Here is a 13,412-nt window from a genome sequence, read left to right as displayed (position 1 = left end):
AGCGCCTTGGTTCTTCAACCTGGCCTATGTGTTTCCACCGTTTCCTCTGCTCCCTCGTCTGATTGCCAAAATCAAACAGGAGAGAGCATCGGTGATATTGATAGCGCCTGCGCGGCCACGCAGGACCTAGTATGCAGACCTAGTGGACATGTCATCCTTTCCACCATGGACTCTGCCTCTGAGACAAGACCTTCTAATACAAGGTCCTTTCAATCATCCGAATCTACTTTCTCTGAGACTGACTGCATGGATATTGAACGCTTGATCCTATCAAAGCGTGGCTTCTCCGAGTCAGTAATTGATACCTTAATACAGGCACGAAAGCCTGTCACCAGCAAAATTTACCACAAGATTTGGCGTAAATATCTTCATTGGTGTGAATCCAAGAATTACTCATGGAGTAGGGTTAGGATTCCTAGGATATTGTCCTTCCTCCAAGAGGGTTTGGACAAAGGATTATCAGCTAGTTCTTTAAAGGGACAGATTTCTGCTCTGTCTATTCTTTTACACAAGCGTCTGGCAGAAGTTCCAGACGTTCAGGCATTTTGTCAGGCTTTAGTTAGAATTAAGCCTGTGTTTAAACCTGTTGCTCCCCCATGGAGCTTAAACTTGGTTCTTAAAGTTCTTCAAGGGGTTCCGTTTGAACCCCTTCATTCTATTGATATCAAACTTCTATCATGGAAAGTTCTTTTTCTGATGGCTATTTCCTCGGCTCGAAGAGTCTCTGAGTTATCTGCCTTACATTGTGATTCTCCTTATCTGATCTTTCATTCAGATAAAGTAGTTCTGCGTACAAAACCTGGGTTTTTACCTAAGGTGGTTTCAATCAAGAGATTGTTGTTCCATCATTATGCCCTAATCCTTCTTCAAAGAAGGAACGTCTTTTGCATAATCTAGACGTAGTCCGTGCATTGAAGTTTTACTTGCAGGCTACTAAAGATTTTCGCCAAACATCTCACCTGTTTGTTATTTACTCTGGACAGAGGAGAGGTCAAAAGGCCTCGGCAACCTCTCTTTCTTTTTGGCTTCGGAGTATAATCCGTTTAGCATATGAGACTGCTGGACAGCAGCCCCCTGAAAGAATTACAGCTCATTCTACTAGAGCTGTGGCTTCCACCTGGGCCTTTAAAAATGAGGCCTCTGTTGAACAGATTTGCAAGGCTGCGACTTGGTCTTCGCTTCATACCTTTTCAAAATTTTACAAATTTGATACTTTTGCTTCTTCGGAGGAAGTTTTTGGGAGAAAGGTTCTACAGGCAGTGGTTCCTTCCGTTTAAGTTCCTGCCTTGTCCCTCCCATCATCCGTGTACTTAAGCTTTGGTATTGGTATCCCACAAGTAATGGATGATCCGTGGACTGGATACACTTAACAAGAGAAAACATAATTTATGCTTACCTGATAAATTTATTTCTCTTGTAGTGTATCCAGTCCACGGCCCGCCCTGTCCTTTTAAGGCAGGTCTAAATTTTAATTAAACTTCAGTCACCACTGCACCCTATGGTTTCTCCTTTCTCGGCTTGTTTCGGTCAAATGACTGGATATGGCAGTTAGGGGAGGAGCTATATAGCAGCTCTGCTGTGGGTGATCCTCTTGCAACTTCCTGTTGGGAAGGAGAATATCCCACAAGTAATGGATGATCCGTGGACTGGATACACTACAAAAGAAATAAATTTATCAGGTAAGCATAAATTATGTTTTTTTATTATTATTATTATTTTTAATGTTTATATAACTGGAACAATGGTATATCTGGGCTCATAATTTCCACTAGCCATTGGCGAGTGGAAATTTAACGGTGGTGATTGAAAGTTATTGAGTGAATGTTGAGTCTGAAGTCTGGTGGCATGTAAGTAGCAAAGTTGGCACATTGTAATTGCAGAATGTACGCTCCTATTGCAGTACTGACAAACACACATTTTGTGCTGCAACTATTATCTAAAGAGATATTGTAGATCCATGACAGGGCAAATATATGTTGTTTCTCTAGGGACCCCATTAGTGCTTAGACTGTAAATTTTGAGAGGGTAAATGGGGGTAGAGAGAGACTGTATAGAAGAAGTTAATTAAGAGAGAATGGAGAGGGAAAAAAAGAGTGAATCGATATGAGAGAGGGGAAAGAAAGTGTAAAGAGAATATATTGGCCTGAGAGAGAAGGGAGAGGGTAAAAAGAGAGATTGAAGAGAGGAAGGAGTTGAGAGATTATAATTATTAAAAAAAAAAAAAAAAAAAAAAAAAGGTCTGCTATGACCTTCCATGACTGTCAGCACTCTCTATGTTCAACAACTTCCTTTTTCTATCCATCTGTTGTCTTATCCAGAACATCTAGTTGATGTTTCTAACTGCTATGAACTTATTTTTGTTAATTTATTGCTGTATGTAGCATTATTTAATTTGTTCTGGTATAAAATAAAAACAATATTACAAAATGTTTCACAATGGCTAAACATATGCAAAGAGGGGGTGAAGTGGGGAGTAACATTTTGTCCTGGCGTGTATGTACAGTATCCCACAAAAGTGAGTACACCCCTCACATTTTTGTAAATATTTTATTAGATCTTTTCATGTGACAACACTGAAGACATGACACTTTGCTACAATGTAAAGTAGTGAGTGTACAGCCTGTATAAAGGTGTAAATTTGCTGTCCCCTCAAAATAGCACACAGCCATTAAGGTCTAAACCGTTGGCAACAAAAGTGAGTACACCCCTAAGTGGAAATGTCAAAATTGGGCCCAAAGTGTCAATATTTTCTGTGGCCACCATTATTTTCCAGCACTGCCTTAACCCTCTTGGGCATGGAGTTCACCAGAGCTTCACAGGTTGCCACTGGAATCCTCTTCCACTCCTCCATGACGACATCACAGAGCTGGTCGATGTTAGAGGCCTTGCCCTCCCCCAACTTCTGTTTGAGGATGCCCCACTGATGCTCATAAGGGTTTAGGTCTGGAGACATGCCTGGCCAGTCCATCACCTTTACCCTCAGCTTCTTTAGCAAGGCAGTGGTCGTCTTGGAGATGTGTTTGGGGTCATTATCATGTTGGAATACTGCCCTGAGGCCCAGTCTCAGAAGGGAGGGGGATCATGCTCTGCTTCAGTATGTCACAATACATGTTGGCATTCAGGGTTCCCTCAATGAACTGTAGCTCCCCAGTGCCGTCAGCACTCATGCAGGCCCAGACCATGACACTCCCACCACCATGCTTGACTGTAGGCAAGACACATTTGTCTTTGTACTCCTCACCTGGTTGCCGCCACACATGCTTTACACCATCTGAACCAAATAAGTTTATCTTGGTCTCACTGGACCACAGGACATGGTTCCAGTAATCCATGTCCTTAGTCTGCTTGTCTTGAGCAAACTGTTTGGAGGCTTTCTTGTGCATCATCTTTTGAAGAGGCTTCCTTCTGGGACGACAGCCATGCAGACCAATTTGATGCAGTGTGCGGCGTATGGTCTGAGCACTGACAGGCTGACCTCCCCACCACTTCAACCTCTGCAACAATGCTGGCAGCACTCATACGTCTATTTCCCAAAGACAACCTCTGGATATGAGCATGTGCACTCAACTTCTTTGGTTGACCATGGCGAGACCTGTTCTGAGTGGAACCTGTCCTGTGAAACCGCTGTATGGTCCTTCCCACCGTGCTGCAGCTCAGTTTCAGGGTCTTGGCAATCTTTCTATAGCCTAGGTCATCTTTATGTAGAGCAACAATTCTTTTTTTCAGATCCTCACTGAGTTCTTTGCCATGAGGTGCCATGTTGAACTTCCAGTGACCGGTATGAGAGAGTGTGAGAGCGAGAACACCAAATTTAACACACCTGCTCCCTATTCACATCTGAGACCTTGTAACACTAACGAGTCACATGACACCAGGGAGGGAAAATGGCTTATTGGGCCCAATTTGGATATTTCCACTTAAGGTTGTACTCACTTGTTGCCAGCGGTTTAGACATTAATGGCTGTGTGTTAAGTTTTTTTGAGGGGACAGCAAATTTACACCGTTATACAGGCTGTACACTCACTACTTTACATTGTAGCAAAGTGTAATTCTTCAATGTTGTCACATGAAAAAATAAAATATTTACAAAAATGTGAGGGGTGTACTCACTTTTGTGGGATACTGTGTGTGTGTATGTATGTATATATAAATATATATATTTTTTATTATTTTTTTTTATGGCAGAGGGAAAATGTTAATCTATATTACTCACTGCTGCATAATCAAACACATTTCATAACCACAATGAGCTGTTCTCCAATCAGCAATTTACTGTGTTCAGTTCAAATTATAAATCATGGGATTATGATTAAACAATGTAATGACTATTCTCTTAAACTTTGTGTAAGCCTGTCAATAACAGTATAAAAGGGGCATAATACTCAACATTTTCTATCTTGTATAAAATATATTTTTTTTGCATGAGCAAATCTTAAGTAAAATCTGTTTACAGTTAATGGGAAACATATTATATACAGTATATATTATGAATAAAAATAAACGTGAACCTTTTAACATAACATTTCCCAATCCTTTCAAGCACAGGAGGATATCAGGACATAACTCTGCCTTCTTATCATGATCTGTAGTTTTAGTACAAACAGATGTTTGCTACATCTGGGTTACAGACACCACCGCCCCCCATCTTATTGGCTGTCGCTGTACCTCCCTCAGGTTCAGGTCCTGCAAGTCGGATCTCAGCTCACAGAGAGGCAGGATGTGCTCCCCAAATGACATTGCTGTGCTGCGTGCCATTTTCCACCCCAATGCTCCATTCGGGGACGATGATGACCAGAGTGCAGTTAAAACTGAGGGGGAGGCTGATCAAGGTGAGTTAACCAATAAGTTGAGACCTCCTCTACCTGCAAATGATTTGGTGTGAGAACAATGTTAAATAAAGAGGAGCTGACTGTTTAATCAATAACTACTTGCTTGGGTTAATGTTCCATTACGTGTGTTGGCACAGAATGCCTCTGCCACCGCTCTTCAGCTAGGTCTTTTCAGGGGTCATTGGGGCAGAGTTCTAGGGCTCTATTCACAGAGAGAGGAATTGTTGGTGAATTTGAGATCTTTAATTAGCTATGCATTATTAAAGGGATATGAAACACAAAATGTTTCTTTCATGATTAAGATACAGCATGCAGTTTTAAACAACTTTCTAATTTACTTCTATTATCACTTTTTCTTCGTTTGTCTTGGTATCTTTGGTTGAAAAGCAGGGAAATAAGCTGAGGAGCATTTGTGGAGCACTATATGGCAGCAGTTTTGCAAGAATGGTATCCATTTGCAAGAGCACTATATAGCAGCACTATTTCCTGCCCCGTAGTGCTCCAGATGACTAACGAGATGATTTATTCAACACAGAATATCATGGGAACAAAGCAAATTTGATCATAGAAGTAAATTGGAAACTTTTTTTAAATGGGATCCTTTGAATCACAAAATACATTTTTGGGGTGTCATATCCCTTTTAATGGCCAAACCCATTAAAGGGACAATGAACCCACATTTTTTATTTTGTGATTTAGATAGAGCAGGCAATTTTAGGCAACTTTCTAATTTACTCCTATTATCAAATGTTCTTCATTCTTTTGGTATCTTTATTTGAAAAGCAAGAATGTAAGTTTAGATGCCGGCCCATTTTTGGTGAACAACCTGGGTTGTTCTTGCTGATTGGTGGATAAATTCACCCACCAATAAATAAGTGCTGTCCAGGGTACTGAACTAAAATGTGTCTGGCTCCTTAGCTTAGATGACTTCTTTTTAAAATAAAGATAGCAAGAGAATGAAGAAAAAATGATAATAGGAGTAAATTAGAAAGTTGCTTAAAACTGCATGCTCTGAATCACAAATTAAAAATTTTGGGTTCAGTGTCCCCTTAAAGGGACACTAAACCCAAACTTTTTATTTTATGATTCAGGTAGATAATACATTTTTAAAGAACATTCCAATTTACTTATATTATCTAATTTGCTTAGTTTCTTAGATATCCTTTGTTGAAGAAATAGCAATGCACATGGGTGAGCCAATCACACAAGGCATCTATGTGCAGCCACCAATCAACAGCTACTGAGCCTATCTAGATATGCTTTTCAGCAAAGAATATCAAGATAATGAAGCAAATTAGATAAAAGAAGTAAATTAGGAAGCTGATTCAAATTGCATGTTCTTGATAAATCATGAAAGAAAAAAAATTGGGTTTCATGTCCCTTTAAGCATCTCCTGCAAGACGAGCTGAGTTAGCCCTGCACAATGCATAGCTAATGGTGTGCATCCAATTGACCTGCAATTCTCCTGTTTTAGGTGAATTGTACACATTATTAACTATACAATATGCAGGGCGAACTCGGCTCTTCTTTCAGGAGATACTCACTGTGTTTGGCCCTTCATGATGCATAGTTAATGGCGTGAACTTAATTTTCAGTTCACCTGACATTCACGTCTTAATGAATAAACCCCTTAGTGTTTAATCATTTAAATCCAATGTTTATATTACATTATCAATAGCCATAGCACTGTTCCACATCTGCTAAGTGCCTTATTGCATGATTATATGTTTACCTAGCCTCAGTCTACTCCACAATTTTTATTGTTTAAAAAGATGGATAATCCCTTTATTACCCATTTCCCAGATTTTCATAACAAACACGGTTATATCAATATACTTTTTACCTCTGTGATTACCTTGTATCTAAGCCTCTGCAGACTACCCCCTTATCTCAGTAATTTTGACAAACTTGTATTTTAGCTAATCAGTGCTGACTCATAAACAACACCACGGGATGTTAAAACTGTCAAAATGCACTGAGATAAGAGGCAGCATTCAAGGGCTTAGAAATTAACACATGAGCCTACCTAGGTTTAGCTTTCAACAAAGAATACCAAGAGAAAACTGTTAATTTGATCATAAAGTAAACTGGAAATTTAAAAAAAAAAAATGCATGCCCTATCTGAATCATGAAAGTTTAATTTTGAATAGACTGTCCTTTTAATTGCATGGTACTAATAGTGTTAATCTTCTCTATGTCCCCATGTTAAGGTATTTTACATATACCTGTCGTTCTGTTTTCTTTCTGCATTGTCACAGATAAGGACTTTCCCCCTGCCCTCCTGGATCAGGTCAATAACCTAGAGAGGTGTGGAATTAAGGCAGCAGAATCTGGGAACCCTAAGACAGCTGTGCAGAGTTTCAGTGAAGCTATTGCACTCCTTCCTGAGCGCCCATCTGCATATAATAACCGGGCTCAAGCCCTCAGACTGCAGGGAGACATAACTGGTAAGTGTATTGTAAAAACAATGTGGTGAATAGAGTAGCTGCTGCCATTAATATGTGAAACTGCTGGTTACTTTAAATCAACAATTTCTTTAATACTTTAGACACAGCCACCTGCAAACTGTTGTATACATTGTATAGTCACACTGTGAGTATTTATTACAGCAACAACTCTATTCTGCCTTCCTGTTCTAAATAACATTATTAATTCTGTTACAGAGAGAGAGAGAGAGAGAGAGAGAGAGAGAGAGAGAGAAAATAAATAAGTAAAAGTGTGTGTATGTCTAGGGCGTTTTTGTATATGTCTAGGGTTATTACATATGTCTATGAAACCTTGACTTGTTCCCAGTTTATTTGATTGAGAGCTTGCATTGTATGACTGTATTAGGGACCCAGGTTTTGGGAGAGAGACCTTGACGTGGTACCTGGGCTTGTCCCTTTTGGCCAGGTACGGTAACTAACTCTTCCAGTTTTGCTTTTAATCTTAGATGAGTACTTGCAAGAGAGTGCTGGACTTTCTCTATATGTTGTGTGTGTATGTTTGTGTATATATAATATATATATATATATATATATATGCACCTGTCAGGCACTCACTCCCTCGGCCGTAGCTCATACAGTGCCTGGATGACTCCTTAAATCACATGTACAAAGTATTCCAAGAAAGGGCACTCACAGGGCTTGACAGTAGAAAAGACAATCTTTATTTCATACAATTCATCATAGTGTGTCAGTCGACGTTTCGGCTATGCATCTAGCCTTTTTCAAGACAATCTGTATCAGTTATAACAATAACTCTGCATTTTTCAGCGCCATTCCGTGACTGTGTATCACGGAATGGCGCTGAAAAACGCAGAGTTGTTGTTATACGATATACGTCGACTGACACACTATGATTAATTGTATGAAATAAAGATTGTTTTTTCTACTATCAAGCCCGGTGAGTGCCCCTTTCTTGGAAATATATATATATATATATATATTTTTTTTTTTAATATATTATAATATATATTAATATAATATATCGTAAAGATCTACACTCACTGGACTTGTGCCCATTGTGATATTTATTTTAGTGACGTTTCGGAGCAACAATGCCCCTTCTTCAGATCAGAGCGTGCGTGTGTATATATGTATGTGTATGTATGTATATATATATGTATGTATATATATATATGTATATATATATATGTATATATATATATATATGTATATATATATATATATATATATATATATATATATATATATGTGTGTGTGTGTATGTATATATATATGTACACTGCTCAAAAAAATAAAGGGAACACTAAAATAACACATCCTAGATCTGAATGAATAAAATATTCTAATTAAATACTTTGTTCTTTACATAGTTGAATGTGCTGACAACAAAATCACACAAAAATTAAAAAATGGAAATCAAAATTTTCAACCCATGGAGGTCTGGATTTGGAGTCACACTCAAAATTAAAGTGGAAAAACACACTACAACTTTGATGTAATGTCCTTAAAACAAGTCAAAATGAGGCTCAGTAGTGTGTGTGGCCTCCACGTGCCTGTATGACCTCCCTACAACGCCTGTGCATGCTCCTGATGAGGTGGCGGATGGTCTCCTGAGGGATCTCCTCCCAGACCTGGACTAAAGCATTCACCAACTCCTGGACAGTCTGTGGTGCAAAGTGAAGTTGGTGGATGGAGCGAGACATGATGTCCCAGATGTGCTCAATTGGATTCAGGTCTGGGGAACGGGAGGGCCAGTCCATAGCATCAATGCCTTCATCTTGCAGGAACTGCTGACACACTCCAGCCACATGAGGTCTAGCATTGTCTTGCATTAGGAGGAACCCAGGGCCAACCGCACCAGCATATGGTCTCACAAGGGGTCTGAGGATCTCATCTTGATACCTAATGGCAGTCAGGCTACCTCTGGCGAGCACATGGAGGGCTGTTCGGCCCCTCAAAGAAATGCCACCCCACACCATTACTGACCCACTGCCAAACTGGCCATGCTGGAGGATGTTGCAGGCAGCAGAATGTTCTCCACTGCGTTTCCAGACTGTCACGTCTGTCACATGTGCTCAGTGTGCCCCTGCTTTCATCTGTGAAGAGCACAGGGCGCCAGTGGCGAATTTGCCAATCTTGGTGTTCTCTGGCAAATGTCAAACGTCCTGCACGGTGTTGGACTGTAAGCACAACCCCCACCTGTTGACGTTGGGTCCTCATACCACCCTCATGGAGTCTGTTTCTGACCGTTTGAGCAGACACATGCACATTTGTGGCCTGCTGGAGGTCATTTTGCAGGGCTCTGGCAGTGCTCCTCCTGTTCCTCCTTGCACAAAGGCGGAGGTAGCGGTCCTGCTGCTGGGTTGTTGCCCTCCTACGGCCTCCTCCACGTCTCCTGATGTACTGGCCTGTCTCCTGGTAGCGCCTCCATGCTCTGGACACTACGCTGACAGACACAGCAATCCTTCTTGCCACAGCTCGCACTGATGTGCCATCCTGGATGAGCTGCACTACCTGAGCCACTTGTGTGGGTTGTAGACTCCGTCTCATGCTACCACTAGAGTGCAAGCACCACCAGCATTCAAAAGTGACCATAACATCAGCCAGAAAGCATAGGAACTGAGAAGTGGTCTGTGGTCACCACCTGCAGAACCACTCCTTTATTGGGGGTGTCTTGCTAATAGCCTATAATTTCCACCTGTTGTCTATCCCATTTGCACAACAGCATGTGAAATTGATTGTCACTCAGTGTTGCTTCCTAAGTGGACAGTTTGATTTCACAGAAGTGTGATTGACTTGGAGATACATTGTGTTGTTTAAGTGTTCCCTTTATTTTTTTGAGCAGTGTATATACAGGGAGTGCAGAATTATTAGGCAAGTTGTATTTTTGAGGATTAATTTTATTATTGAACAACCATGTTCTCAATGAACCCAAAAAACTCATTAATATCAAAGCTGAATAGTTTTGGAAGTAGTTTTTAGTTTGTTTTTAGTTATAGCTATTTTAGGGGGATATCTGTGTGTGCAGGTGACTATTACTGTGCATAATTATTAGGCAACTTAACAAAAACAACTATATACCCATTTCAATTATTTATTTTTACCAGTGAAACCAATATAACATCTCAACATTCACAAATATACATTTCTGACATTCAAAAACAAAACAAAAACAAATCAGTGACCAATATAGCCACCTTTCTTTGCAAGGACACTCAAAAGCCTTACAATCCATGGATTCTGTCAGTGTTTTGATCTGTTCACCATCAACATTGCGTGCAGCAGCAACCACAGCCTCCCAGACACTGTTCAGAAAGGTGTACTGTTTTCCCTCCTTGTAAATCTCACATTTGATGATGGACCACAGGTTCTCAATGGGATTCAGATCAGGTGAACAAGGAGGCCATGTCATTAGATTTTCTTCTTTTATACCCTTTCTTGCCAGCCACGCTGTGGAGTACTTGGACGCGTGTGATGGAGCATTGTCCTGCATGAAAATCATGTTTTTCTTGAAGGATGCAGACTTCTTCCTGTACCACTGCTTGAAGAAGGTGTCTTCCAGAAACTGGCAGTAGGACTGGGAGTTGAGCTTGACTCCATCCTCAACCCGAAAAGGCCCCACAAGCTCATCTTTGATGATACCAGCCCAAACCAGTACTCCACCTCCACCTTGCTGGCGTCTGAGTCGGACTGGAGCTCTCTGCCCTTTACCAATCCAGCCACGGGCCCATCCATCTGGCCCATCAAGACTCACTCTCATTTCATCAGTCCATAAAACCTTAGAAAAATCAGTCTTGAGATATTTCTTGGCCCAGTCTTGACGTTTCAGCTTGTGTGTCTTGTTCAGTGGTGGTCGTCTTTCAGCCTTTCTTACCTTGGCCATGTCTCTGAGTATTGCACACCTTGTGCTTTTGGGCACTCCAGTGATGTTGCAGCTCTGAAATATGGCCAAACTGGTGGCAAGTGGCATCTTGGCAGCTGCACGCTTGACTTTTCTCAGTTCATGGGCAGTTATTTTGCGCCTTGGTTTTTCCACACGCTTCTTGCGACTCTGTTGACTATTTTGAATGAAGCGCTTGATTGTTCGATGATCACGCTTCAGAAGCTTTGCAATTTTAAGAGTGCTGCATCCCTCTGCAAGATATCTCACTATTTTTGACTTTTCTGAGCCTGTCAAGTCCTTCTTTTGACCCATTTTGCCAAAGGAAAGGAAGTTGCCTAATAATTATGCACACCTGATATAGGGTGTTGATGTCATTAGACCACACCCCTTCTCATTACAGAGATGCACATCACCTAATATGCTTAATTGGTAGTAGGCTTTCGAGCCTATACAGCTTGGAGTAAACAACATGCATAAAGAGGATGATGTGCTCAAAATACTCATTTGCCTAATAATTCTGCACTCCCTGTATATATATATATATATATATATATATATATATATATATATATAAATATAAATAAAATCTCTCACATACATACATACCCACCCAATCAGCAGAGGCTTTTGTGCATAGCTGCCAATGACCAGCCATGTTGGACTCAGGATATGTCCCTTTTGTGGAGGTTTAGCAAATAGTTATAGGTAAGCAACAGTGCAATATGAAAATGTTCTAAGGCGTTAGCATTTTATTTCTTTAGCTTAATGTTCCTTTTACCTCCGTAAGGACGTTCCATGCTGTCCTATCTGTGCTGGGCTTTAGCGCCATTAGGACGGCATGGAACATCCTAGCCGTTTGGCTGTCCTGAAGCCAGCTGTGCTTCCAGAATGGGATTGCGGTTTGGAGGGCCTGCCTAGCGTCATACGGATGCCCCACTGACCCGATCCCACCCTTTTTAAATGGGCCATGCCTTCTTTCTTTCCCACAACTCCACTGGGAGGTTGATTCCTGCTTTTTCTTGTTTAGATAGTTCTTATATAGCCAACACAGATGGTTGTTTCAACAGCGAAAATAAGCTATGTCAAATGACAAAATAAAAGTGAACATGATATTTGTAAACAATTCAATACACCCCAGTAGGTAAAATGAATAATTGGGAATGCATTAAATAGGACAACATTTTACAGTACAGTATATCCCTTTAACTTACAGATTTAAAACTGCAGGCAAATAATGTTGTGGAGGTGTGGCAGTAATACACATTTAGACACATTTTGACTGCTCTGTGACCCAGCTCCTAAAAACGTTGTGCCACAAAGTCTCTCATATTTTACAGATGATGTATTTCTGTTTATACAAAATTAATAATGCTCATGTTTCTCTATTTTTTTTCCCCTACCCAGGTGCCTTGCAGGACCTGGATAAAGCAGTGGAGCTGAGCGGAGGGAGAGGGCTTGCAGGACGCCAGGCCTTGGTGCAGAGAGGGCTCTTATGTCGTCTTCAGGGGGATAATGAGGCAGCAAGAAAAGATCTGCAGAGGGCAGCTGAGCAGGGCTGCAGTTTTGCCAAACAGCAGCTTGTTCTTTTGAATCCATATGCTGCCCTCTGCAACCAAATGCTAAGAGATATGATCCAGAAACTGAAGGAGCCAGACACTCATGGGTGATGAGAAATAGGATATCCTGGGGCTGGACAGGGACGTAAGAGATATTCTCATTGGTCCTGAGCAAGGATGTGTCACATGATTCTTCTATCACTAAATAAAAGCCAAATCCCAGTGCAAAGTGCAACTTTCTGCACTATTACCTAATGAAAACGCACTAGAGAACATGGTGTCAGGATCCTATAAATTATTTTAAAGGATCAAACAAAATAAAATAACTGTATACACCTGATTTTTATCTTTTAGTTTAGGTACCAATAAAAGAAACAGCCTGGATAAAGAAAATGCTGATCATTAAATGGTTTTGTGCTTATTTATGGCATTTATTTCCATGAAACAAAATATACGCATGATAGAATATGTGTGGGTTTAATGTACCTTTTAAGTCCATCTAATTCCTAAATTAGTGGTTAAAAAATACTATCCTTTACTTTTCGTGTAAATAAAATTAATTAATAAAGATCTGGCATATTAAATGTTTTCATTGTGTTTGTTTGTAATCTTCCATTGCTTCTTTCAGATCCTTGTGATAAAGCTTTAAAAGCTACTTCTGCAAAGAAAAAAATAATTACAAAGACAGAAATTTTAG

The 13,412-nt window shown here is 40.4% G+C and overlaps 2 protein-coding genes across 3 annotated transcripts in view; one reads left to right on the top strand and one right to left on the bottom strand.

Moving 5' to 3' along the window:
• The window catches only part of HMBS (hydroxymethylbilane synthase), an 89,320-nt gene extending 84,565 nt beyond the window's left edge, over positions 1-4,755 (bottom strand). Inside the window, exon 1 of one of the 2 annotated variants that reach the window (XM_053691345.1) lies at positions 4,666-4,755. In XM_053691345.1, coding sequence (XP_053547320.1) covers positions 4,666-4,755 — 90 coding nt within the window. The remainder of the gene's footprint in view (positions 1-4,665) is intronic. The other variant, XM_053691348.1, reaches the window with a different exon arrangement.
• Positions 4,678-13,136, top strand: TTC36 (tetratricopeptide repeat domain 36). The gene is made up of 3 exons (XM_053691352.1): positions 4,678-4,829; positions 7,088-7,276; positions 12,564-13,136. The coding sequence occupies exons 1-3, from the start codon at positions 4,718-4,720 to the stop codon at positions 12,824-12,826; spliced, it is 564 nt and encodes a 187-aa protein (XP_053547327.1). The 5' UTR covers positions 4,678-4,717; the 3' UTR covers positions 12,827-13,136.
• Positions 13,137-13,412: the final 276 nt, after the last annotated feature.

The sequence above is a fragment of the Bombina bombina genome, chromosome 8, assembly GCF_027579735.1.
Source record: "Bombina bombina isolate aBomBom1 chromosome 8, aBomBom1.pri, whole genome shotgun sequence".
Taxonomy (NCBI): Eukaryota; Metazoa; Chordata; class Amphibia; order Anura; family Bombinatoridae; genus Bombina; species Bombina bombina.
This window is presented reverse-complemented; position numbering and strand designations above follow the sequence as displayed.

Bases quoted from the DNA above. Each gene is read 5' to 3' on its own strand.
- TTC36 (XM_053691352.1), top strand. From the start codon at position 4,718: ATGTGCTCCCCAAATGACATTGCTGTGCTGCGTGCCATTTTCCACCCC. The intron at 4,830-7,087 runs GTGAGTTAACCA...GCATTGTCACAG, and splicing joins TGAGGGGGAGGCTGATCAAG to ATAAGGACTTTCCCCCTGCC. The intron at 7,277-12,563 runs GTAAGTGTATTG...TCCCCTACCCAG, and splicing joins ACTGCAGGGAGACATAACTG to GTGCCTTGCAGGACCTGGAT.